The sequence below is a fragment of the Balaenoptera ricei genome, chromosome 7 (genome assembly GCF_028023285.1).
Source record: "Balaenoptera ricei isolate mBalRic1 chromosome 7, mBalRic1.hap2, whole genome shotgun sequence".
NCBI classification, from domain to species: Eukaryota; Metazoa; Chordata; class Mammalia; order Artiodactyla; family Balaenopteridae; genus Balaenoptera; species Balaenoptera ricei.
In genome coordinates this window covers 78,246,122-78,271,643 of record NC_082645.1, presented here as the reverse complement: position 1 = coordinate 78,271,643, position 25,522 = coordinate 78,246,122, and the positions used below count along the sequence as shown (strand labels likewise).

The window sequence follows — 25,522 nt, the reverse complement described above, 5'->3', positions numbered from 1 at the left end:
GCAGTTTTTACCAAGAACTTCACTTGGCAAACTTGCAGTTGGTGTTCCTTCTTTTACTGAGTACTTGGTGTCTACAATAAAGGAACTGAACTTGCTGCAGAGGCCAGTGAACTCACGGCCAATAAGTTAGCCGACCAAAGGCTACCACAGGCCAGTGCCTAGGCAACACTCAGAAAGTGACAGACTGGCTCATTCTTCATTTATCTTACAAATGAGATTCTGACCCAGCTTGTTAAAGCAGGAAGATTGGAATGGTGATTACAGTAGATTGCCATCAGAAACCAGCTAGTGTCCGAAAACTATGGAAAACTAATGGGAATTTACAATGTAAATTTATCTTAACAGCCTAGACAATTTTATTTTAAATGACAACTTCTAATTATTTAGGAAGTGTTCAGGTAATGCCAATAGAGTAAAACCAACAAATGTGATCTCATTTCTCTAAGTATACTATGGAAGCCCTTGATCAAATGTGTTACATTCATATCCAGCTGATCATAAAATAATTCATGAAATTAAAAATCTGTGTGTTACTAAAATCAAAACCCACTAGAAAATGCCTATGAATATATTTGAGAAACTTTTAAAATATTGACTGTTATGGGTAAAGCAAAGCCATAATACCTAGATGGGTATAAAGCCTTCTTGTCTTTGAAGAGTTCACTGGCTTCTAGTTTCTCTTCATAAATAAGTTTCTGTTGGTCTGTGAATTGGTCCCTGTATTTTTTACACTGTGAGATATGAAAAGAAGAAAAAAAAAAAGGACATCACTTATATAAATAAATCATTACTCATCCTTAAATATGCTAAGCCAATTTAACAGCAGTAAGAATAATCGTAAATGTATATGAAATATTCATTTAAAAGGCCAAGAGAATTTTTCCTTCCTGAGCTTTAAAAGGTTGGTCTTGGAAAATGTCATAAAAACTACTGTTTGTATGGCAGAACTTGCGATGCTATTTCAAAACATCTGGCCTGGGCCCCCCGGGAGTACCGTTTCCTCCCACTATGACGTCAGCCCTTGGACATCCACAGTCCTGAGCTATCATACTCTTTCAGAGACTCACAGTAAGAAAAACATGGTACATCACAACCCAGTGCACATATTTATAGACACACATATAGACAACTTACACAAAAGCTTCACAAAACAATACTTATCCTTTCTACGATGTCGTATATTCTGTTATTTTCTATTGTACTGTATTTCATTTTAAAATGCTGGTAGAAATCAACTAAATTGATTTCATGACCCACAAGTATGCTATCACCTATAGTTTGAAAAGCACTGTTCCGAATCCTCCATTACCATTTTATAACGTGGACACGGGACCTGAGAAATCTTCCCTTCACCTGACTCTGAGATTGCACTGAAAGGAGACGGGGGTGGTGGGAGGGGCAGGACCAGGTTCTTTAGATGAACTCTCTAAGAAATTCAGTTCAGAGGTGGTTGAGAACCACCCACATAATCATATAAAGGAATGTTAGCATTGCTGCCCACCCCTGGAATAAACTCATCCCTCTCATTCTCCACCCCCAATTCCACGGAGGTAAAGGCAAGGCTCAGGAGCCGGGAGAAAGGACAGGCAGAGCGGATGTCCAGCATTAGAAGCTCCACATCATTACTTCTGAAAATAGTTTCTATATCAGACTCAAAGGGGGAGATGAACATTGAAGACATTGGCGAATCTTGCCAAACTGACTCACTAAGTTAGGGAACAGAACTCAGAATCCAGTTCTATATGCTGTGCTGGTATCACTCATCAGTGATTATGTCTCTCTATACATAATTGATTCAGTTAAGAAGAAGCCCATAGTACAGGGCAGGAAAGTTTCCCAGAAGACATATCCATCAATTGTTCACTTACTAAATACAAGCCCTTCAACCTAATGATTTCATTCTATCTGAATGACATATATTTAGCATTCCATATATCAACTAAGTTATTGAAATGAAGTCAACCTCTGTAGAAGTACCCCATGTATTCCACACAGAGCACCACCTAAATTACATGCTATGCTCTCATATAAAGTTAAGTGAGCCAAAATATAAGGCCAAATCAAGTAGATTTTCAGCTTCCCTTTCACTCAGGTAGAGGGAAATTTTAATCTCTTTAATGTCCTTTGGGTGACTTTAAAGCTTTTTCCCCCCAGTCCATTAAAATGTGTGTGTTCTCATGTGTGTCTATGTATGTCTACGTAGCAAGTAAACTCATACAATTTTCAAGACTTTACTACTCACATGAAGATGTTCAAATTTTATTACTTCTACCTCCAGCAAATATTTCTTCAACTAAAGACGAAAACAAAAACGAAAACAAAAAACTCAACTACTTGAAAGCAACTGGAATCTGGACGGGAAAGACAATGTAGCCCTGCTCTTTCCTTCCCAACCACGGATGAGAGAAGATGCCACAGGAGCACCTGGGGCTCCAGGAATTCTCACAGAAAGCCAAGCACGCTGCCCGCTTCAGAAACACCAACTTCCTCAACTAATTCTCCTTGCGGCTAGAGGAAAATTCTGCTTTTCCGTAACACTCCTCAAACACTCAAAATATATGATAAGAAGTCTCTGAAAAAACATAGCAAGACATTTTTTACCCTCCACAAGTGGAAAATCCTTTTTAGCTCCTTGTGAGTAGAATCCAAGAATAGGTAAGGTCTTGATGGCCAATTCTTATCTATCGGAGATAAGGAAGGCACCTTATTTTTCATTTCCAAGAAGTATTTTTGCACCTGTGTTGGGTTTGACAGAAAATACCAGATGAGTAAAATACACCAGAAAAAAACACTGTTTGACATAAACCAGACTCAAAGAAACCAGTCTTTAGTGGAATTTACCAAGTTTTAGTCCATAAGACTTTGTAACTCTTCTGGAAAGTCTCTATTCCGCTCTTCGCATTGGTTGGAGAAATCTGAGCTCCACCAAATGGTTAAGAGAAAAGAAGAATACTAACGCGCATACTAATTTTAATATTAACATTAATACTAATACCAGTCAACATTAGAGAGCTGCAGTGTTTAACAGGTAGCCACTAGGCACAGGTGGCTATTTATACTTAAATTTTAAGTAATTAAAAAAATTAAAAATCCAGTTCGTCAGTCACATTAGTTACATTTCAAGTGCTCACTAGCTACACATGGCTAGTGGCTACTCTACTGAACAGCAAAGATACAGAACATTTTTGTCACTGCAGAAAGTTCTACTGGACAGCGCTGCTCTAGAGCAGCAGTCCCCAACCTTTTTGGCACCAGGGACTGGTTTTGTGGAAGACTGTTTTTCCACGGGGATGATTCAGGCAGTAATGCCAGCCATGGGGCGCGGCAGATGAAGCTTTGCTCGCTCGCCCGCCGCTCACCTCCTGCTGTGCAGCTCGGTTCCTAACAGGCCGCAGACCAGTACCAGCCGGTGGCCCAGGGGTTGGGGACCCCTGCTCTAGAGCACTTAACATGGGCCAGGCACTGTGGGAGCGTTACAGTGTTACTTCATCTTAACCCTTACCATACCTCTACAGGTTTAATGCTATTATTATCCCCATTTTACAGATGACAAAATGAGGCTCGCAAATCTGTGAGTGGTGGAGCAAGCTGTCTCCAGAGTTTGCGCTCTTCACCACTACATCTACTCCTTGGAAAGATGGAAGGGAACTTTAGAATCCATCCCGGGAGAGGGGCATAGCCTTGCTCTCCCTCACCCCTCACCCACTAGCTTGTTTGCCAACCTTACTTTGCAGCGGCTTGTGGCAGTTTAGCAGGGCAAGCTCTTGGCATTCCCCTCAAATTCCTATGCTGAAACCCTAACCCCCAAAGGGATAGTGTCAGGAGGTGGGGCCTTGGGGAGGTAATGAGGTTGAGAGGAGGTCATAAGGGCAGAGCTTCCTAGATGGGATTAGTGCCCTTGTAAGAAGAGACAGGAAAAGAGTTTGCTTCTCTTTCTCTTTGTCATGTGAGGAGACCAGGAAGAGGCCCTCACCAGAACCAGTCCATGCTGGCACCCTGATCTTGGGCTGTCCAGCCTCCAGTACTGTGAGAAATAAATGTTTATTGTTTAAGGCACACAGTCTATGGCATTTTTGTTATAGCAGCCTGAACTAAGACACCTGGCTTTCTTGGGTTCACTTTCCCCGAAGTATGTTCTCTCTGTCAAAGAAGAAGAATATTTGATTAATCACGTACAGGCCTCTTTCTGACACAATTCTACTTGAATTTTAGAACCGATGATAAAAAAGGTCACAAACTCTCAGTGGCACAGTTATGATTTAATTGTTACCAAATAAGTCACATATTACTGAGTTGGTGCTATTAACTAGTTAATCCAATAATGCTAATTAGCCATATGTAAAGTATAAACTTACAATTCTCTGAAGTGTAAATTCATAAATTTTCTTTCCAGCATTGGCTCTGAAGAATTTCCTGTACTCCCTGCGTACCTTTAAAAAGAAGCAGCAGAATACAGAGGTTAATGCGCGGCCAGCAGATGCCCATAAAGGTGAAACACCTCTATTAAAATCGAACATAGATGGAACAAGTAAATTTATGAGTGTCTTTCTGGATACAGTAAAATAATTGAAGCATACTGAGACAGTGGGTTTTAAGTTGGAGAAAAAGAAATTCAGAGATGCAAGATAATACCAGAATGTTTTGATGTTTGTAATCCTCTTAACTAGTTTTTAAAGAGCCTGACAATCTGATGGAAACGCTTTACAGGCATAGCTGCAAACCCATCACAAATCAAAATACATTCCAGAAAAAATTATGTAAGGTAATTTTCACTTCAAATTGTTCTTAGAAGGCAAAAAAATGCCTGAAGAAATATATGGCAGTTTCCAAAAGCCTTGCATATGAAGACAGGACTTTAGTACTGCATACTGAGAAGTGAATGTGACTAAAAATAAGAATTTAAAAGGAAGCTATTGAATGATCATTATCTCCCATTTAATTGCATTACTTTTTCTCTTACCCCTACTCCCATCAAACTGTCTACTAATACTAATCACAGCACTTAAGACATCATATTACAGTTTTAGTTTACCATTTCTTCCTTGCTATATTGTCGTATTTACCTTGTATACTAGTGCCTAACAAATAAAATAACTGAGGTGTTTGCTAAATGAATGAATGACAGCTAAATTTGGAAACTGAGGGGGAAAACATTTAAAATGTTTATCATCATTCAGTTATAAATGGGAGAGTTAGAATTTAGCAAAATATTAGCCTACTTGAATAATTCAGACATTATGTATGTTTTTCTTATACCTTTAGCTTTCTGGGTTCAATTGCACATGTTCAAAATATTTCTACATTAGAGGCTGTAAACTAGCAAACTAGTAACCAAATTGTTTGTCGAAAAATGTTTTATATGCACATTTTAAAATTAAGACCTTCACAGAGGAATTCAGGCTGCAGGTTTCTCTTACAATTTTCTAAGATCTAGCAACAGTGAGTCCTATTCCCACGCAACAAGGACTGAGCGGACCAAAGCAGCCGTTCGTTGCTGCCTTTGGAAGAGAGCTGCACCCTCCAAACCGCAGGAGGCCCGCAGGAGGCCTGCCTTCCTACCCCCTACCTTCCATCTGCTACTTCCCTCGCCCATGTGACCAGCCTGGTCCCTCCGGGCATTTGAGCACCAGACCTATTCTCTACACCTGCGGATTATTAAGGTTTAAAAATTCTCCCATACACCACATAGGCAGTTCTTCCTTTAATTCATATCTTATGTTACTGATTATCATTTCTCTTTTAGCCATGGAGTGGTCTGTAACTATTTCAAATCTCACTTACAAGGTTAGAAGGAACAAGAAGAAAAATGATACCTATTAATTAGCTCCTGAAATTGTAAGAGTGTACAAAAGCAGAGAAGTTAAAGTGAGTTTCATGAAAACATATCCTTGGAAATATACTAGAAGTCCTATATTTACTTGAATTTCATTGTAACTGAGCTCAATGCAACATTCTTTTTGATACTCACAGGACAGGCCCTTTCTCCTGAAAAACAGCTACACACAGAAGAGGCCTGGTGACAACATGCTGGCATATAGAATGGGTTCCCTTCATGGGCCCCAGCGTCTTAAAAAGGGTCCACTGAACTTTGTAATCAATTCCACAAGAATCAAATCATTTAAAAGGGCAAAATTACTGTTCATATCAACATACTTCTTTTTTAAAAAAAATACAAAATTATTACTTTCTTGGACTTCGAAGATGTTTAATCTTATAACAATAATGGTAACATATTAAAATACTGCTGTTTTGTGGAAACTGGACAAAAAAAAAAGACAGTTATGTCTATAGAGTAAGCCCAGTTAACTTCAGCTAAAACAGTATTCACCTGTGAACTGAATTTGGTTTACAGGATGCTAGCATACACTCTAACATAAAAGTACTTTTTAAATTATATGCAATTAGTTAAATCCAGAAAACTGAAGATAAACATGATGCTGCTGATAGAAATCATTATAGAGAGTAAAAATCCTGACTCAATGTCGTTTGTTCCTTCCTTTTATGAAAATTAGAATGCAAATTAGAATGTGAATAAAATGGGAAATAAAATCCTCCGTTTTAACTTTAAAAAAGTAGTAACAGAACTTGTTCAGAAATCTTGAAATAGAACATCTTAAATTCATATTTAAGTTACTTCTTAATTACCTCAAAAATTACTTGATGAATATTCATTACAATAAAAAAGTTAATTTACTAAAAGTTTATAGGCTAAACTTTCAGGGAAAAACGCAGATTGTTCAAAGCAGAGTTTACAGATACTGCTAAAACAGTTCAGGTTCAGAGTCAATGGTTTCCTGGAGAATATTCAAATATTTAGAAAAAATGAATTATTATAGTATTATAGTAAAAATAACAAAGAGGAAATGTCAAAAAAGGGCCTAATTATCCCAAAATGACAGTATGGATGGCTCCCCCCAGTGAGGAGTTACTGAATACTAGGAAGACAAAATCCTTATACTGCCTGAAGGTCGTTCTCAAGGTTTTCCAGAGCTCAGAGTCACATTTACTAACATGCAAGCTTACCTCAAGTAGGAAGTATTGCCTTAAAATAAACCCGGCCCTAAATTAGAGGGCATTTGAATCTAAAGTTCTCTTTAACCTGAATGATCTACTGCTGGTCTTACTTGTCAAAATCTGTACATTTATGCAAAACCCTTTCGTTTCTATGCTGAACAATTAGAACGATGGGCACTTTGAAGAAAGCTCTGCTCCAGGAGCCGTCAATGGGACAGAATAGATGGGTAAAGGGAAACCAAAGCCCAATATCCCCAGGCTGGTCACTGCAATGGTAGGTCAGCTTTTAAGCTCAACTGCTGTAACTCTGTCTCATAAATGAAAAAAAAAATCTTCATCCTCATAAAGAGAACATTAAACAGAACTTGGATAACAAAGAATAAAATATGCTACATTACTATTTAAAGTAATATGCTATTACTTTAAACTTATTATTTAAAGAAAGACAATGCAATAAAATCAGAAAATTTTAGTGTACAGGTTTGTTCTCAAAAGGAAACCAAATTAGGCAAGATGACATTGTAAGCAGACCATCAGCAAGCATAATCAATCGTTTGGTCAGAGTTAGTAGGTGCTAGGCTTCACTGAGTTCACCGTGGGCAGAAAGAAGAGGTTGAGGAAGTACCTTCAGTCCAAGCCAGTAAGCCCAAATGACAGCAACTGCATGCTTACGCCTAGCCTCCTCCTTCAAGCGTTTCAATTCCCTTCGAGCCTAGAATGTTTTAGATGGTAAATAAAAGAGACAGCCCAATGCAGACAGCACAAATGACCAGAAAAGGACACCCCACCACACAGAAGAGCCAATTTATGTATCAGGATTTCAGAATGAAAGAGAAATGGTGCACAATCATTTAAACCCAAAGCATCAGTGTCAGGCTAGCATAGTCCCTTGTATTTTCAGTGCATTGAGACTCTGTCCCAGAGGAGGGTACCTGAGGGAAGCACTCCCCCGCCCTCCCCCTTATTTCCATTCTGTTCCTTTTCTCTCCCCTGTTCTCTCTCCCTCTTCACTCCCTTCTCCACACTCTCACTCCCTCCCTCATCAAAGCCTTAGATCTGGGAGTGGCACCTACTGATTTCCATAGACTTCCCTTTGCTGCCAGCCCACGGGGGCTAAAGAGGCTGTGAATTCCTGAGTTCATTCATTTGGACGTGTAAAAAGACAACTCTTGTGAACAACCATTTAGAAAACTGGAAGGAATAAAGGCTGCCTCTCTAAAGTTTCAAACAAAAACAACAAAACCCCCGATTTTTTCCAGTTGGAAAATTAGAAGTAGCATGTATCAAAATTCAATATTAGGTAAGGCCCTAAACAGTGAAATATACAGAAGCAAGATAAAAAAGTGAAGTAACTCATAGGTTTAAAAATCAATCTTAGGGAAAAATTAATCTGAGGCGTGCTATTTTAAAAGACAGGAACAGACAGGCACTAACGTTTCATTACATTACAGTACTCAGACTGGGAAATGGACTTCTCTTGTTCAGTGGAGAAATCCCAGAGTAATTGTCTAGGAGTCCCTCTGCCTCCGCTAAGACAGTTCCCTCAGTTTATAAAGGGAACTAGTTTGTTCCACACAGATTTTCAGGGGAGAACACAAATGAACAACTTTGGTTAGTTTGTGGCAAGTTAACATCTTTATACAGGCAAATGTTGACTTTTCTCATTTTTCTCACAAGATGGGTTTATAATGTTGACAAGGTAGACTTAAAAACATAGGACTGTAATGATATTTGAGTTTCTCACTGGGATACACATGTTTAGCAGAGATGATCTTTGATTTTCTAAGTTAACAAAGACATCTAAAATGCTCCGTCCCTTGGGATATGTGAAACGTTCACAGAGCCCACGACTCTGCCTGGGGATTAGAGAGAGTATTTCAGGAGCCCTTTGTTTCTGAACACAAACAGCTGATGCCGAAATTCCTGGCATTCTTCAGGGGCAATTACAGCTAGCTTTGCATGAACATAGCTTTCTGCTAAATCACAGATGATATTTCTTTTCACATATAACATTTTGCTTATAATAATCAACAGCTGCCACAGTGAGCCTAAAAAACAGTTTCATTCATGGATTAATATTTTTGTCGAGCATGCGTTAAAGGTGTTTCTATTATTAACATGTTGCAGAAGACCAATCGAAACCCAAACTTTAACATTCCCATCATGCCCCCCGTCGCGCACAAAAACACATTCAGAAAACTGCCAGGATACATTAGGGGGGTAAAAAACAAACAAAAAACCCCCCAAAACTAAACATGCATGTTACTCGAGAGTTTAAAAAAAAGAGCAACTATGCTAGTACCTCATTAGTAAGCAATTAGTCTTTTTTGCCTACGCATGCTTAAGCTTCCTAACGTGCTCTCTTGGCACGAACATCTCCAGGGTTATTAAATCTGGCTAGGACTAGGACATGCGCCAGTGTGAGCCACTGTTAACTATGGGTCTTCATCCCCTGAGATGCTAGAGATATGGATTGATTATTGCGGATTCCAGGATGGGAGTGATGGGATGTGCATTTCAAGTACCTTAGATCCAAGCCAGTAAGCCCAAATAACTGCAATAGCATGTTTATTCCTAGCCTCCGCCTTCAGCCGGCTCAGTTCCCTTCGCGCCTGTGATGCATTTGAAAAGGAGTTACAGAAAAGTTTAAGGCAAGAAAGGTTACTGCTGATTCCCAATGGAGAAAGAGGAAGAGAGACACCGGTCACCATCAAACAGTAAACGCAAAAGCGTGTGCCACCACCCCACACCAAAACGTTGGAAAGAGCAAGAGGCAAACACGTGCTCAGGAGCTTAAGCCAGTGAATCCCGAATGGGGGGGTCCGTTGCTCCACACGTCACTCCTGACCCGCTGCCTTCCTGGGCGTCTCTGGCCTACCTGGGTACCATGCCAATACGCCGCAATGGTGGTTGCTGCTTCCTCACAGCGCTTCTGATGCTTCAGTTCCCGCAGGATCTTTCGGGCCTAAAGCACAGAATGACCCAGAAAGATAGAAAATTAACACCAAAAAACTATATCCATAGTGACTTGAAAAAAACTACCTGAAGAGATAGGCATAATCCCCATTCTCAAGGGAAAAAATCAATAGCTTAAAGAAAGGAAAAGGCAAAGTTGCTTTATTAGCCCAAAATGGACCACGAGAAGGTGGTAAATGAAGACATTATCAAGCATGACAGCGCAGCCCCACTCAGATAGACAGCAGCCTCCCACGCCCTGATACGCGACAGGAAAAAATCTGACCACAGCAATACAAACTGGACACGGCAGATAGAAGGAACAGTTCTCAGAAGGTGGTCAGTGGATCTCCAATGATCCACCAAAATCCACTTGATCACTTTTATTATTATTGTCTGGAAGGAACTGTAGCTGTACTTTTTTTTTCAAAAGAGATGGCTAAAAACTTGCTATAAAATAAAATTCTCTCACTGGTTCAGTACTAGTGGCTTCTTGCCAGTAGTTGCTTGAAACTGATTTATGGGGGCCAGGAGGACAGCTGGTTTGGAGGCGAACCCTGAGTCCTGCCTCTGAAGTCTCTAGACTGCACGCCTGGACTCAGGACTTGGTAGTAGGTCAAAGAAAAACCTGTAGGCAGCAATTTCACTTAACTCTGTGTGCTCAGACTTGTATTTGGCAATTGCTGTGGGACAACTACTAAGCACCTGGGCTGCCCACAGGCCTAGACAAAGGGCAATGGAAGCCGCAGGACTCCTGAACCAAGATCTGGCTTGTGGGCTATAGTGTGCTGACTCTGAATGACACTTTGGCAGGAAGGACCCAGAACCAGGTGGTGGGTGCACTAGGACAGCCAGCGCTTAGGATCTTTCAGTCATGATGGGGCAGCCTGCAAGATGGTCACAGGGAAGGTATGGAAGGCATTGTGCTGGGGTGCTGAGGTCTGGCAGGGCTCACAGGTATGGAGGCAACAGTGTGAGACAGCCTTTTGCACTACAGCTTCCCTTGCAAACAGGGGGCAAGAGGATACTGAAATCATGTACGGTATTATTTCAAGGACTTCCTGCTCAGAGAACAAAGCTCTTGAAAAGAAAGCAGGAAGCAGCCAAGACATGGTGTAGGGCCCGAGCTTGGCCCGTAATATTTATTTTTTCCATCTGACTGTTTACAGGGTAGGCAGGAGATGAGAAACCCTCCCCTGCAGGGTGAGCCCAGAGACATCATCCTTTGTAAAGAACATGCAAACCTCACATAAATAAGGATCACTTCTTTTAAACTCACCTTCCAACCCCGGATATAAGACTGAATTACCAAGGTAGAGCTCTTTATCTGTTGATACCTCTTTTGTTGCTGTAGGATGAAAGGGGAAGATATCAGCAATTCTATTTACATATCCATAACATGCACACTGAGAAAGGGAATTTGCTCACTTAGTGCAATGAACTCTTGATCACCTATATTCTTTCTGGGAACCAATAAGTATAGAAATCAAAATATCCAACAATCCAAAATTATTATGATTAATCCATAGTTTGCTTCAAGGATGGTAAATACAATTAATTTCTAAATGACTCAGGACCCACCATTATTAACATCTGTTCTTTGTGTCATGCTGTTATAATACAACGTCGAGCACATAGCAGATACCCAGTGAACACACATGAATGAATTACACACTGAGTTCTGCAACTGCTCCTAAGCCTTCTCTCTTCTTGGTGCCATTTCTCACCCTGCTACTCACTGGGTCAGCCTCTAACGTCCCCAGCTCCTTTTAGGTTTGCTGCTTTTATTGCCTCAAGCTGGGAAATCAGCTAACAAATTTAAGTCAACTCCTATCAATCGACTAAACTTTATTTATTGAGCTCCTACTCGCCATAGAGCCCTTCAATAGAACCGTGAGGATGTTCAGCTGCAGCAGAGGTTATTTCCAGTGGGGGAAGGTTAAGGAAGACCCAGTGAGATCTCCCCAAGAGTCAGCTTGGCGAGCTCGATGCCCAGAGGCCCTTACTTCCAGGGCCAATGCCTTGGAGAGTGGAGGCTGCTAGAACACTATCCCTAGAGAAGTGAGCGCTTATTGTATTTAGTGGGGAATATTCACTACAATGTGGGCATTTGTGATGAAATTTCACAGCTTTTCAAACAAAATACTGAAGCCAGGTTGTGACTCAGACCCTGGAAATGGCAGACTGCCCAGCTCCCTTTCTCTGAGGCGGAACAGATGCTCCCAGGACTCTAGGCTATGTTCTGGAATCTCAGAGAAAATGAGCAGCAGAACAAAAGAGGATGCCAGAGAGAAAGGCAAAGAGAACGCTGGGACCCTGGACAAGTCACTACCTTCTTTGGGCCTCAGTCTCTTCATCGGGCAACTGAGGAGCTGGAAAATCTCTAAGATTCCACACAGAGTGATGGTCCACGGCTGTAGGGTCCAGACTGTACCTACAATATCTGACCATCACTTCTGACATTCATTTGGTACCTCAATGTCTTCTTTCAAAATTCCTACATGGCTTGAAAATAACTCTGTCTTTAAAATTCACCTCAAGGAGCCATGAAATATCACAGAATATGGATTTTAAGATAAATAGTAACTGAAAATGGTCATTCGGAAAATCTTTGAGTTATTTGGTCAAGGGAAATTCACTGGCTTGGATAACTGTAGTTAACTGGTGGAGGTATTTACAAGCATACCTTGTTTTATTGTACTTTGCAGATATTGCGGGGTTTTTTTACAAATTGAAGGTTTGTGGCAACCCTGCGTTGTCAAATGATGGTTAGCACTTTTTAGCAACGAAATATTTTTTAATTAAGGTATGTACATTTTTTTTTTAAAAGATATAATGCTATTGCAAACCTAATGGATTACAGTATAGCGTAAACGTAACTTTCATGGGCACTGGGAAACCAAAAGATTTGTGTGACTCGCTTTATTGCAATGTTCGCTTTACTGGAGAGGTCTAGGACCAAACCCACAAAGTCTCTGAGGTTTGCCTGTAGTTCAAATTCTGAAACAGAAATAACACTAGAGCAAAATTAATACTTCCTCTAAAGTTTGGGCTATTATTTGTTATAATTCTAACTCTCAGCATCACAAATTAATGATACATATGGTGACTTTTTTAAAATCTGGAGATACAAAAGCTCTATATTGGGAGGGAGGGTGGAAATAGCACTTGCTATTTTTGGTTCCTTGCCTATTTCTCCTCATCCTTCTGATGAAATGGCCCCTTCCAGAAGGTCTTCCTTGACCACCTTATCTAGAGTAATCTCCCATCTCCCCATTATTCTTTATCTCAGTTCTCTATTTCCTTCCTAGCACTTACTACAATCTGTCATTGTTCTATTTATTTGCTTAAATGCATATTGTCCCTCACTAGACATGAACTGTATGAGGTCAGGAATCAGGTTGTTTGGTTCACCTTGTTATCCCCTGAACCTGGCAGAATAAGGGTTTCAAAACTATTGGTAGAATTCAATATAGATGAATTCAGGATGCTTCAAAACTTGGTTTTTCTTAATGATCTCAAAATAAGAAATAATAAAATGGGTTCCTTGAGGACTGGCTATTTGTTGGTCCTCCCTTTCTCAGGCAAACAGAAAACAGAGCATTATGAATCTGCCGAAGGGCCAAGTACCACTGCTACGTGCAGCCAGGTTGGTGACATCAGTCTTCTGGGCCTTTGCAGAATACATGTTAATGAACCTATCATTAACGTGGCTGGCTAGGGTCATACTTTAACACTTGTACTGTTGGTTATACTCTTTTAACGTGAGGAAGCGATTTTAAAGATATTCTTTTAAAGATCACATAATTTTTCCTTACTTTTCATTTAAGTAACTCATTAATTTCTAAAACTTGTAAATTATACACTAAAATGTATTACATGAGAACAGGCCAGCATAAATTATGTCCTGATTGTACACACCCTTAAAACAAACCTTCTCTACAGCTGAAAAAGAGGAAGAACACCCTAAAGGAGATTTGATTGCAATTTTAATTCATTTTCCAACTCACTCTCTAGTGAAAAAGCAGAGAATGAAAATGTGTTTGGAAGCAGTGCTCTTATCATTAAAATTCATTTTGTGAGAACGCAATGCCAAGTTCAAGCTAGCCTAGAGGTAAACCTTCAGGTTTCCCTCAAACCTGTTACGCCTCCAATGAAACATCTATAATTGAGTGAGAAAGAAAATTCCCAAAAGAAATTCCTTATCAATTAAATAAACATACTTTATTTTTGAGTCTTTTCCCAAAGGGCCAGATATCTGAGGACTAAAGGAGATCCAACCCTTTAACCCAAACCCAGAATTCTACTAAAATGTGGCATTAGCTTTCTGGAATTAAAGCCATTTTCAGTGTTCCTACAATAAATGGAAAACAGCCAATTATTTGGGAAAATTGACCCTACCATACTCAAAGGGTTAAATGACATTATCTCTTCCAATCTGATAACCAAATTCAAGGTGTAGATCTCCCACTACATGTATCTCCATCAGTGGAAGACAGCGGGATAAACTAAACTTGAGCTTTGATGTTGTCCTGGATTCAAACCCCATCTCTGCCTCATAGTAGCTGTTACTTAACAGCTCAATGACTTAGTTTTCTCATCTTTAAAAAAGGGACCAGAAGAGCACCCATTTCACGAGGTCATTCAGAGGATGAAGTATGTAAAAAAATACCTACACAGTTAAGTACGTAACAAATATTTGCAAAAAAATGCATCATGATTACAACTCAAAAATGTCGGGGGCTCTCACCGCATATCTCCTGTACCAGGCAGCGATCACGATTTGGCTTTTTCTCATCAGCAGGAAGTGTGTGCGACATTTCCACCCCCGATAAATCTTCTGAATGAGAGTGGCCAGGTCCTCAAGACGCTGCTTCCTCAGGTCTTCTAATTTGAATAACTAATAAATAATAGATGGATTTATCAAAAATCCACCAAAAACTCGTGGCATATGTGTACATCATTCTCAGGAAATAAAATGTCACAATGTTGGAGTGAACCACATTGAGGAAAAAAAAAATAACTTAATTACAGATATTATGAATAGTAGTCCATAAGAAAACTATTGGGATGAATTCATGCAAGATACACAATTCAGAGTACAGTGTTTTAGAATTTATAACGAATCACGTAAGGGCTGAACTGAACTCTAGATGTACCTTCACACTATCTGTGAGGATGAAATTATTGGAAGGGAGGTGATGGCAAGGTCTCTCTCAGACGATCTGAACACTTTCCTAATTCTCCAAATTTCCAATAAACTGCTATGTAAATTTTACTTCATGCTAGTCTATTCAGTTATAAAAAGGCTCCAATGGAGTTCTTCACTAAGTAGAATTTTAAGTGTTCTTTTTAACTTAAAAAAATTTTTAATTTGGGTGCCTTCGTGTACCTCTGAATAGCAGGGTTGTCTTTCCTAAAATTACTGTATAATTCAGATATTACAAATACAGACTGAAGTAACCTCCAATTTTTATGAATTAGGGAGGTTTTATTGTAATACCAGTTTCTTTATGATTTCTTAAATGCTGTACAATCTATCAGCTCAAAAATTTTGGTGTTTCATAAAAAATACAGATGTTCTTCCATTATCCCTTATTAAGCCACCCCTTTGGACATTTGCAGAAAAACACAAAAATGTGACATTCTTGGTAGCATCTTGGGTAACATTATAAAGTTAAACATCCTTTAAGAATTTGCCCATATGATTATAACACAAATTCAGAGTGTAACGTTTCGATTACATACTGTTCTTGGGTTTCGAATGAATATCTTTGATCTACCAAAGGAGTACTCTTCCACAGGAATCTCCAATTCATTAAACAAAACCTCCACACCAGCTCTATAAAAATAAATAAAAACAACAAATTTTCTGAGTTACAAAAATAGGTTATCTTATCTTAAAACATGATATTAGGTTCTCAGCAGTATAAAAAAATAGCTTCATTTCCAAGTATAAATGCTCTTTCAGTAAGCATCCTTCCATCAAAGAACTTCCAGAGTGAATTCCACAAATTTAACCAAATCCAGTAAATGCTCAAAAAGCATTTTGGGTTTAGAACTACGTATTCTAAGAAAATATGGTATTAGACAATTTCTTGATTTCATTAGCAGAGGCGATCAAATATACTTGTAACAATGGACCAACCAGGGCCAGAAGGGTATGCAAGAAACTCACATCTATTTTGAACCCACTCAGTTACTTCTTGCAAACATTTTAAACACTGCTCCTGCTTCTCAGATTGTGGGCAGGTCCCAAGAGTGCTAAGTGCCAGGCCAATGGGATGCAAAAGAACACAGGGTGGGAGCAAGGCCTGGACTTGACTCTGACCTCTGCATCCTGGACCGTGGATTTAACGTCAGCCTTTAGTACTAAACTTCGTCCCACCAACCTGTGGACTGGAGGCCAGGCTGGGAGTGAATCCTTGTTCTGTGTATTATAGTAGATGCTGACCATAATACCCTGGAAATTAGCAGTGGGAAATGAAATAGTACCCAGACCCTACATTATTTGGGTATTGAATTATGCATCAGGGACCACACCATATGTCTGGAGTTTATCTTCTTGTAATACAGGGTGAGTGTCTAATCCTACTGAGGTTCCCGTGAAAGGCCAGGTCCCGTGACAATGTAGAGTCAACACCAGTACAGTGAAAGAAAAATCCCCATAAAACAGGCACGTCTGCCCTGCTGTGGTAGTTGGGAGAGCTTCTGTGGCCTGCAGAAAAGGGGCAACTTCTGGGACTGGTGAGAGCAGAAAAAAGGTCACTGCACAGACAAGGCCTGGTTTCTCTTCTGCAGCAGCCCCCCTGCCAACACACGAGTTCTCTCTGCATGTGAAGAGCTCACAGGGGCTGCTCCATGGGATGAGTCTGCAGTGGTCCAGCACTCTGTCTGTGACGGGATGGATGAGTGCAATTTAGGGCAGATGAGCTGAAAGCCACATGGCCCCAAGTTCTGCCATATTCTCCAATCCGGCTTTACTCACAATAACACTGACACTGTGAACCTTATCTGCTCCTGTATCTATTTCTCAGTTGGTACAGACTTGGTCAAAGAGTGGGACCCCCACCCTTCACTCACTCTCTCTGGGGTTAATTCCCCAGAAAAAAAAACCCAAAAAGCTGAGAGCAGTGACCCAAGATGCCTCTAACGCTACCCTTGTATGATTCTACACAAATACACCTATCAATTACAAATTCTCCTCCTGCTAACTTGCCACGGCATATTTTAGAAGTTTTATTGACATACAAGTTCCAAATGTGGATTTGATAAGCCGTGTTTAAACCTTAAAGAAAACCAAGACTTCTATAATTAATAAGAATTAGCACAAAGTGGTATCCTGATGGAAGATGGTCCAAAACAGAGGTTACAGCCAACTTTTCATAGAATTCTGTTTTGCCTAAACAGCACGTGAAGAATACAACATGGTATCTGTACGCTTTAAAACTTCATAATTAAATATGATCAATGAATGTCTTACCTTGCTGGTCCTTTCCAATGAGGCCATGTTTGTTTACAAAGCATTTTGTATCTTTCTAAGCAAGGTTCATAGGCCTGCCTGAAGGCGTAGCCTGCTCTCCTCACGCGGACATTCTCCAAAAGACCCAGATACCTGACCTGATGACATACTAGACCCTCGTTGAAGATGTGCGCTGCCTTTTTATCATTCGGTTTGATACACCTAAAAGATTACACAAATTTTAGGTTTTAAACTCCTTCTCTTACGGATTTATCTGTCCATGTTTTACAAAGCATCATATATAATTATTTCATGGTGAGATAATTATTTATTATTCTTGGAAAACCTAGTCATTTCTTTTGAAATTATTTCAAATCGTTTTACAAAAACCTTAAGATAACTACACTGCAGATACAGCAATAAAAAAGAATAATACGTACAATAACATGGGTAAATATCACTGACATTCTGTTTAATGAAAGAAGTCTGATGTAAAAGAGTACATATTTTATGATTCCGTTTATATGAAGTTCTAGAAAAACTAATTCCTAGTGAGAACTCAGTATTGCTTTACGTCTGGGGAGAGGTAGGGGTGGAGATCGACAGGGAAAGGGCACAAGGGAACCTTCTGGGTTGATAGACATGTTTTATATCTTGGCTTGGATGAGGCTATACAGGTGTATACATAGGTAAAAATTCAACAACCTGTACAATTAAGATTTATATACTCTATTGTATTGTATATACATTACATACCTCAATGAAAAGGTTAAAAACACTGCTGTCTCGCTAAATCCCTATTATCTCCCTCCTTTTCAATAGGGCACTTTGCTGCCCATGGAAAGACTACATTTCCCAGCTTCCTTTGCAAGTAGGTGTGGCTATGTGACCAAAATTCTAGCCAGAGCATAAGTAATGTTTGCTACTTCCAGTGCGTCCTTAGAAGGAAGGGACTTGTTCTCCCTTTGCTCTTCTGCTAAATGCTGGCAGGAATGTTGACGTGCTGGAGAGCTATCTTTGACTATATATATAAGAGGAAATACCTTGGCAACTGCAGAGCCACAACATAGAAGGCGTTGCTCTATTAGCCCTGGAGTCTATACACTTAGAAGTACATAAGAAATAAATGTCAATCTTGTTTAAGCCCCTGTTACTTCCAGATCTTGTTGGAGCAATCTCTATATCCTAATTAATATATTGTTAAACATTTACGGTTATGTCTGCCTCACTTCAACTGTCAAATTCCACGCATACATGCAATATATGGACAACTAAATCTTACCTAGTTGGACCTTGGTGTTTTTATGGTTTTCCTTTTACATTTATAAAAGTAATGTCTACTTTCTGGCTTAAGGACAAACAGATCAATGGAGCAAACTAGTGAGTTTGGATCTAGACTCCTATACATACATTCAATTGATTTTCGATAAAGGCATCAGGGCAAATGAATGAAAATAGAGATTTTTTTCTTTTCAATATGTAGTGTCAAAACAACAGGATAACTATATTGAAAAACAGACCTTAAAATAAATCTGAAACTATAAAGACTCTAAAAATATATATATAATAATATATTCACAACTTTGGAGTTTATTAATTAAGACTTCTTAGAGATACATTAAAACCACTGAAAGGGAAGGGGAATAAAGGAAATTTCTGGGGTGACGGGAATGTTCCATGTTTTGACCTGAGTGGTGGTTACCAAAGTGTACACAATGGCGAAAAAACAATGGAGCCATTCACCTAGGATCTGTACATATCACTCCATGCAAATTATACCTCAGTAAAACAGAATCTTAAGGTTAAAAAAAAAAAGTTTACGCAAATGAGAATAACAAAAGCAACTGATCACACAAAGTTTCTTGGTTAATTTTTTTTGAGACTAGGATCCTTAACCTAATATATGTTCTACCCTGTTTGCAATCAAACCAGGGCATTTTACCTATTTACATTTGTTATGAAGATAAATATTAGGTCAACAAGTTAAACACAAAAATGTTCTTCACTCTAACTTCCTCATAACTGAAATTTCAAAGACAACTGTAGAAGGTATGTGTGGGTGTGCACCTGCCACGTGAAATCTGACCCATCAGACACACACCTTCTATTACCTAGTTCACCAAATATACACATCACAAACTCTAATCCTAGTTGGTCTTTACTGAATTTTGAGAACTAAGATGCCCTAGAAGCAAAAAAAAGAGAGAGAGAGAGAGAGACCAAATGCTTTTTAAGGAGTTCTTTCTATTGTTTTGAAAAAATTATTTAGATTGTTTCAGAAATCATTACTTTCTCTGGGCCTATAACTCTCACAGGGAAGAAAGAGGCACATACTTCCTCACACCAGACCTGCAACTGAAGCCCCAGTTGCTTCAATGCTCCAAGTCAATATAACAAGAATCCAAAATGAATCCACCAAAAGTTTATGCAAAACGCTTACCAGAAAAAAATTTACATTTTGTTTCTTAACTTGTCATTAAAAAAAACAACAGAAAACCCAGAAAGTTGAGAACTCCTATGTGCCAGCAACCCAATTTCATTAAGTATCTATTCCCATCCCCCACCACAATTTTTTCTTTTCCCTTTTTAAAATTCCCTATTTTGGGGCCACTGGAGTATTTTTTAAGCAAACCCAAGACACCGTATTATTTGACCCCTAAGTACTTTAGTTATCCCTCTCCTTGGGTTACGCTCAGATTTAAGCAAACAGGTAAATGATCTTCCTTGAGAGTGCCTTCATAATCGAATGGTCAAAGAATTTTATGTGCCAGAAATACCTAATGTAGTTTGGATTCTTGGTCTGTAGGTTTTTCATCAGAGTGGCCACCGATGCCTTGAATTGTGAGCCGGCTGTAGGAGGCCTTTTTAGGTTGATCTTGGCAGGGTTCCCTTCGGGGAACAAAGACTTGATGAGGGCATGGCCGGCCTTCCACATGGCTTGGGACAGGTCTCTATAGAGAAGGTCGTTGTTCTTATCCACAAATCCTTCCACTTGGTACAGCACCTACAAGCAGCAGCACATGGGACTCAGTGGCTGACACACTGCACGCTAGAACATCAAACAACTGTTAAAAATATCCCGAGACTATCTATACTGCAGCCTCTTCTTTCTCCATCAAAAAATCTCCAACAAGTTAGTCACACTCTAATACCAAATTAGCCTCCAAGTTTAAATTCCATCTGTCTAAATCACAGAAGAGTTCAAAATAAATTCTATTACCCTTCAGGATTTGCAAGAATAAACTCCAAAAATGTTATTATAACATTTTCAAAGGATTTTAGGGTTTTTTTGGTGTTCAAGCATATTTTTGAGGTTTTACTTGTATTTTTTAGTTTACATGTGCCAATTCTAGTGTGTTTAAAAGGAGACAGGGGGAAACTGAGATAACACAGATATGTTCATAGACATCCTAAACCAGCAGAGAAATTGACCAGGAAAGTATCTTTTAATAACATGGGCTAGTGAAAAAAAATGAAGTACCAAGTTCCAGCATTTTTAAATTAAAGGAAATTTAGATACTATATACTTCATTTTTACTAAAGCCATAATCAGATTTTTTCCCCTTTGAAGTTTGCAAGCTTATTTATAAGAAAGGAGGTATTAACTCCAATCAATAATCATTCAGGACTCCAAAAATCAATCTATTGTCCCAATTGTTTTTAATATTATTTTTATATAGTTGATGACGTAAAATTAATTACCCCAAATACTAACCAAATTAATAAATGTTAAAAAAAAAAAAAAGCAGATGTTTCCTCCAATGTCGTTTCAAAATTCAATCTAAGAATTCATTATTTTGCTAAATGGTTGGTGCTTTTAAAACCTTACTGTAAGTCTTTTTTTTTTTTTTTAACATCTTTATTGGAGTATAATTGCTTTACAATGGTGTTTCTATAAGTCTTTAGTGAATGCTAATTTTTTACTGGCAAATCTTTTATCAGTGTCGATAGATCTTTTTTATAGGCTAGCATTCAGAGCTTGAAAATAATAAAATCGATTTTTAATATATACTTGAACTTTCATTAAGTCCACTGGCTTTCCTTTCAGCTCTCAGTATTAGTAAGATTTTGCTCAACATGGTCCAGATTCTATCCCCACTGAACACTTATTGACTCTATGCTTTCAGCAGTTCCATTTATCCTCAGGAGCTGGCGCTGGTCAGAACGCCATCTCTGAGGCTGAGGCTCCGGGTCCTCGAGGAGGGCCCAGGCTCCCGCACCTTGCCGGCATAATGCTGGATCCTGAAGCAGCTGTGAGGCAGGGACGTGTCGTTGAGGAACCGGGAACACTTGCTCATCCTGCTCTCAAAGTGCTGGTGGGTGGCGCACACTTGGTTCAGCTTTTCCAAGAAGGTCTCGTCGGTGACCGTGCCCGGCCTCAGGCACTCCTCATCCAGCATGGCCAGGATTCCGTTTGTGTTCTGGACGAAAGGAGATAAAAGGGTTTCCTTCCTTCCTCGCTGTATTGTTTTAATAATTATTCCTAATTATGCCATTAAACACAATCGACTTAGTCACAAGAAAATTCCGTTCAGGCACAACAAAGAGCAGAGAATCAAAACAAGTAACAAATCGCCCCCCACAGAAATCAGCCTTCTTCCAGCGGGGTCCCAGGTGTGCTGGGGGGTGGGGAGGGAGGGACTGTCTGCATGAGTCTCCCCCACCAGCCCACGGAGCCTCCCCGACGGCAGAACAGGACTTAGGAGTCACCTCAGCCACCGTAGCGGGCTGATAACTGAAATTCACGTTGTTTAGCAAAAGGCAAGTCAGACCTCAAAGATTCAAAAACAAATCTAAAAGTCAGAAACTAATGTGACAATACTGTCTCCTTATATAACGTGGTCATAAATCACAAAGCATAGTCTCTTAAGGCCATTATTTGATTCATAGCTTGAGAAGGAAATTGGTTTCAGATGTTTCCAAATTGTTCCTGTGTTCAAAATAAAGTTTATTTTCTCGGGGAAAAAAAGTGGTGTGATTCGGGAGGCTGCTTTTAACGATCAATGCAATCAAGCTGTGTTTCAAGAATATGTGTTGAGAATAAAATTCTCCTTCCATTTAAAATTTCGAAATGGATGTTAAACACGGGTGAGAATTTGTTTGTTGGGTATTCAGACCCTGTGATCTTATTTATCCCAAGAACAGTCAGCCCAGCTAAACTGAACCAAAAATCAGGAATCTTCTACTTTGCTAAATAAAGGCTGTTGTTCCTTCGATTGCCCCTACAGGCCCACACATCTCCATTCCACAGAGAACAATCCACTGACCATGACCCCACCCACTTCCGCCAGAGCAAAGTCCCCAGGGCTCCTCTCCCCTTCTCCTTACAAGGCCATGACATCCTCTGTCCAGCACTTATTCATTCCACACAAAATCTGGGGGAAGTGTGGACTCTCAGGAGTCAAGTGTGTTCATAACATCCCCGGAGTAAACATTATTGTTAGGCGATGCTGGAAGGAAACATTTCCTTTATGTACCCAGGCTCCTACGTGAACATGAGTTTCTTCAATCATATATGCAAGGGGATTTTGGGCTGAGATAATCTAGTTAAATTAAGTGTATTACCACTGTTTTTTTTTTTTTCCCTCCCTTCTTAAAGGTAAATAATTAAGTGCAATGTTACATTTATGAAGAAAAACCTGATAGCCACGACTATTGAAAGTTAAAACTCCCCCAGCAAACTACTTTGGTCACAAAATTCACCAGAAAAAATTTTCAGGAAATCCACTGATTTTCTAAATTTTAGACTAGAGTTTTAAATTGCTTAGGTGGAATATTAGTGTTCACAATCCAACATTGTTTACGTTTTTCAAAACAAAGTTTATTTTTTAATTGAAAAATAGTAATGCTTCAGAATATTTTTTTTAAAGTTCAATTTAATCAAAGATGTGGCTTTCAAGAATATCTTGAATACTGAGGGATAAGATACTGGCTAATTAATAATATCCAAAACGTCTTGTTAAAGGTGAATAGAAAATGATTTGCTGGACATTTGGAGCCTGTGATTCTATTGCTGATGCACAGACTCACCTACACTGATAGCTAAAAAGACTGCAGAAAATAAAGTTTATGCATTGTTTCAAATTAACTTTGTTATTAAGGCCAGGAAGATTTAGTAAGCCTAAGCTTTTACACACAAATCAGTCTTCTTGCAATCAATTCGTTCATGATAAACTACATGATAAATATGATGTAAAAACAAAAATCTTAGATTCAGAAAGGTTACTAAAAATTATGCAGTAATTTTTCACACTTTAAGCCTTTTCACGTACATAATTTGTAACCTGAAAAGTCCCAAGGCCCTTGGCACCTGTCAAGTCACACACACACCATCTCTCACATCCCTGAAGCAATCTATGGTCCATACCAGCCATCCCTGGGATCCTACTTAATCTGGCTCCCGAGATGGTCCCTTTATCCTCCTTTATTTTTACTTGAACAGCATGGAGTTTTGTTGTCATTGTTACTTTTTAAGAAAATTTTTCCAGCTTTACTGAGATATAATTGACATAAAATACTGTGCAAGTTTAAGGTATCCAACATGTTGATTTGATACACTACCATAGTGTTAGTTACCTCTATCACATCATGTAATTACCATTTCTTTTTTGTGGTGAGAACATTTAAGACCTATTTTCTTAACCACTTTCAAGTATATAACACAGTATTGCTAACTATAATCTCCACACTGTACATTAAAGTCCAGAACTCATTCATCTTACAAGTGGAAGTTTGTACCCTTTGGCCTACATCTCTCCATTTCCCCCAAACTTTAGCCCCTGGCAACCACTATTCATTTTATTCTGTTTGAGTTTGGTTTTTTTTTAGATTCTACATATAAGTGATATCATACAGTATTTGTCTTTCTCTGACATATTTCACTTAACATAATGCCCTCAAAGTCCATCTTTGTTGTCACAAATGGCAGGATTTCCTTCCTTCTCATGGCTGAACAATATTCCATTGTATATATACATCACATCTTCTTTATCCATTCATCTGCTTAGGTGGTTTCCCTATCTTGGTTATTGTGAATAAAGCTGCAGTGAACGTGGGAGTGAAGATATCTCTTTGAGATCCTGATTCTGTTTCTTTTGGATATATACCCAGAAGTGGGATTGTTGGGTCACATAACAGTTCTAATTTTAATTTTTTATAGGAACCTCTATACTGTTTTCTTTTTTTTTTTCTATACCGAGTTCTATAGCGATTGCACCAATTTACATTCCTACCATCAGTACACAAGGGTTACCATTTCCCCACATCCTCACGAACAATTATCTTTTTGATAGTAAGCACTGAATACTATGTTAAGAGGTCACTAGAATTTTAAAAATGAAATGGATATTTTGACTTGGCAAACACCTTTTTTTTTTTTTTGAGTCTCCTCTGATCAGTGCTCATATTTCCAGGAGCTGTGGATTGGACCTGGGTTCCCAGCACACAAGAAAGAATGGTGCACCTAAGGGCATGGCATCTGAGCGTCATGAATGGGCTCTGTGATACGGCAACAGGATGAGCATGGAGGAACCTGGCTAAGTATCAAAAAGTCCAGCTGTCTATGTATGTGTTTGAGAACCATGTGTGATTTCTTAAGGTTGTGATAAAGTTTCCAGAACTCTGTAGTTCTCTGAAGTGTTGAAATAGTGAAAATACAAAAGCTTAACACTGAAGGCAGTGAGATCATTCGTAAGTAGTGAATTACACTACCAAGAACTTCTTTGGGAAACTGTACCTAATACTCACATTTTCTATTAGGTCACAAATGATAGCATTATTGAAGTACTCAATGTGAGTCCATTCTATGTCCTGAAAAAGAAAACAGAACATAATCAAATCCCATATGATGATGCTACAACACTACCATCTCTAACATAAGACTTTGCCCATCTTACTATACTCCACTTCCTCTCTGAAAATTTCCTTTATAAAAATCAGTGCTGCAAATGTCATCTTCCGGTTCCCAAAACTTTCATAATGCAGCAGTCTAGCACTGACATGATCCGACTGAAACAAACGCCCTTGACCTGTGCTGAGGCTGCCTCCCCTTCCACCCTCCCATCTGTGGCAATTTCCCATGCACTTCGCTGG

The 25,522-nt window shown here is 39.1% G+C and overlaps 1 protein-coding gene across 3 annotated transcripts in view; it reads right to left on the bottom strand.

The window, feature by feature from the left end:
- MYO1B (myosin IB) overlaps positions 1 to 25,522 on the bottom strand; it is a 184,936-nt gene that overhangs the window by 12,668 nt on the left and 146,746 nt on the right. The window contains exons 15-27 of one of the 3 annotated variants that reach the window (XM_059928387.1): positions 25,178 to 25,240; positions 21,652 to 21,852; positions 20,209 to 20,435; positions 17,453 to 17,653; positions 15,718 to 15,811; positions 14,720 to 14,869; positions 11,249 to 11,317; positions 9,893 to 9,979; positions 9,540 to 9,626; positions 7,640 to 7,726; positions 4,356 to 4,430; positions 2,602 to 2,736; positions 625 to 731 (exon numbers count right to left, since the gene is read on the bottom strand). In XM_059928387.1, the coding sequence (XP_059784370.1) occupies positions 625 to 731; positions 2,602 to 2,736; positions 4,356 to 4,430; positions 7,640 to 7,726; positions 9,540 to 9,626; positions 9,893 to 9,979; positions 11,249 to 11,317; positions 14,720 to 14,869; positions 15,718 to 15,811; positions 17,453 to 17,653; positions 20,209 to 20,435; positions 21,652 to 21,852; positions 25,178 to 25,240 (1,583 nt within the window). The remainder of the gene's footprint in view (positions 1 to 624; positions 732 to 2,601; positions 2,737 to 4,355; positions 4,431 to 7,639; positions 7,727 to 9,539; positions 9,627 to 9,892; positions 9,980 to 11,248; positions 11,318 to 14,719; positions 14,870 to 15,717; positions 15,812 to 17,452; positions 17,654 to 20,208; positions 20,436 to 21,651; positions 21,853 to 25,177; positions 25,241 to 25,522) is intronic. The other 2 variants (XM_059928389.1, XM_059928390.1) reach the window with 2 other exon arrangements.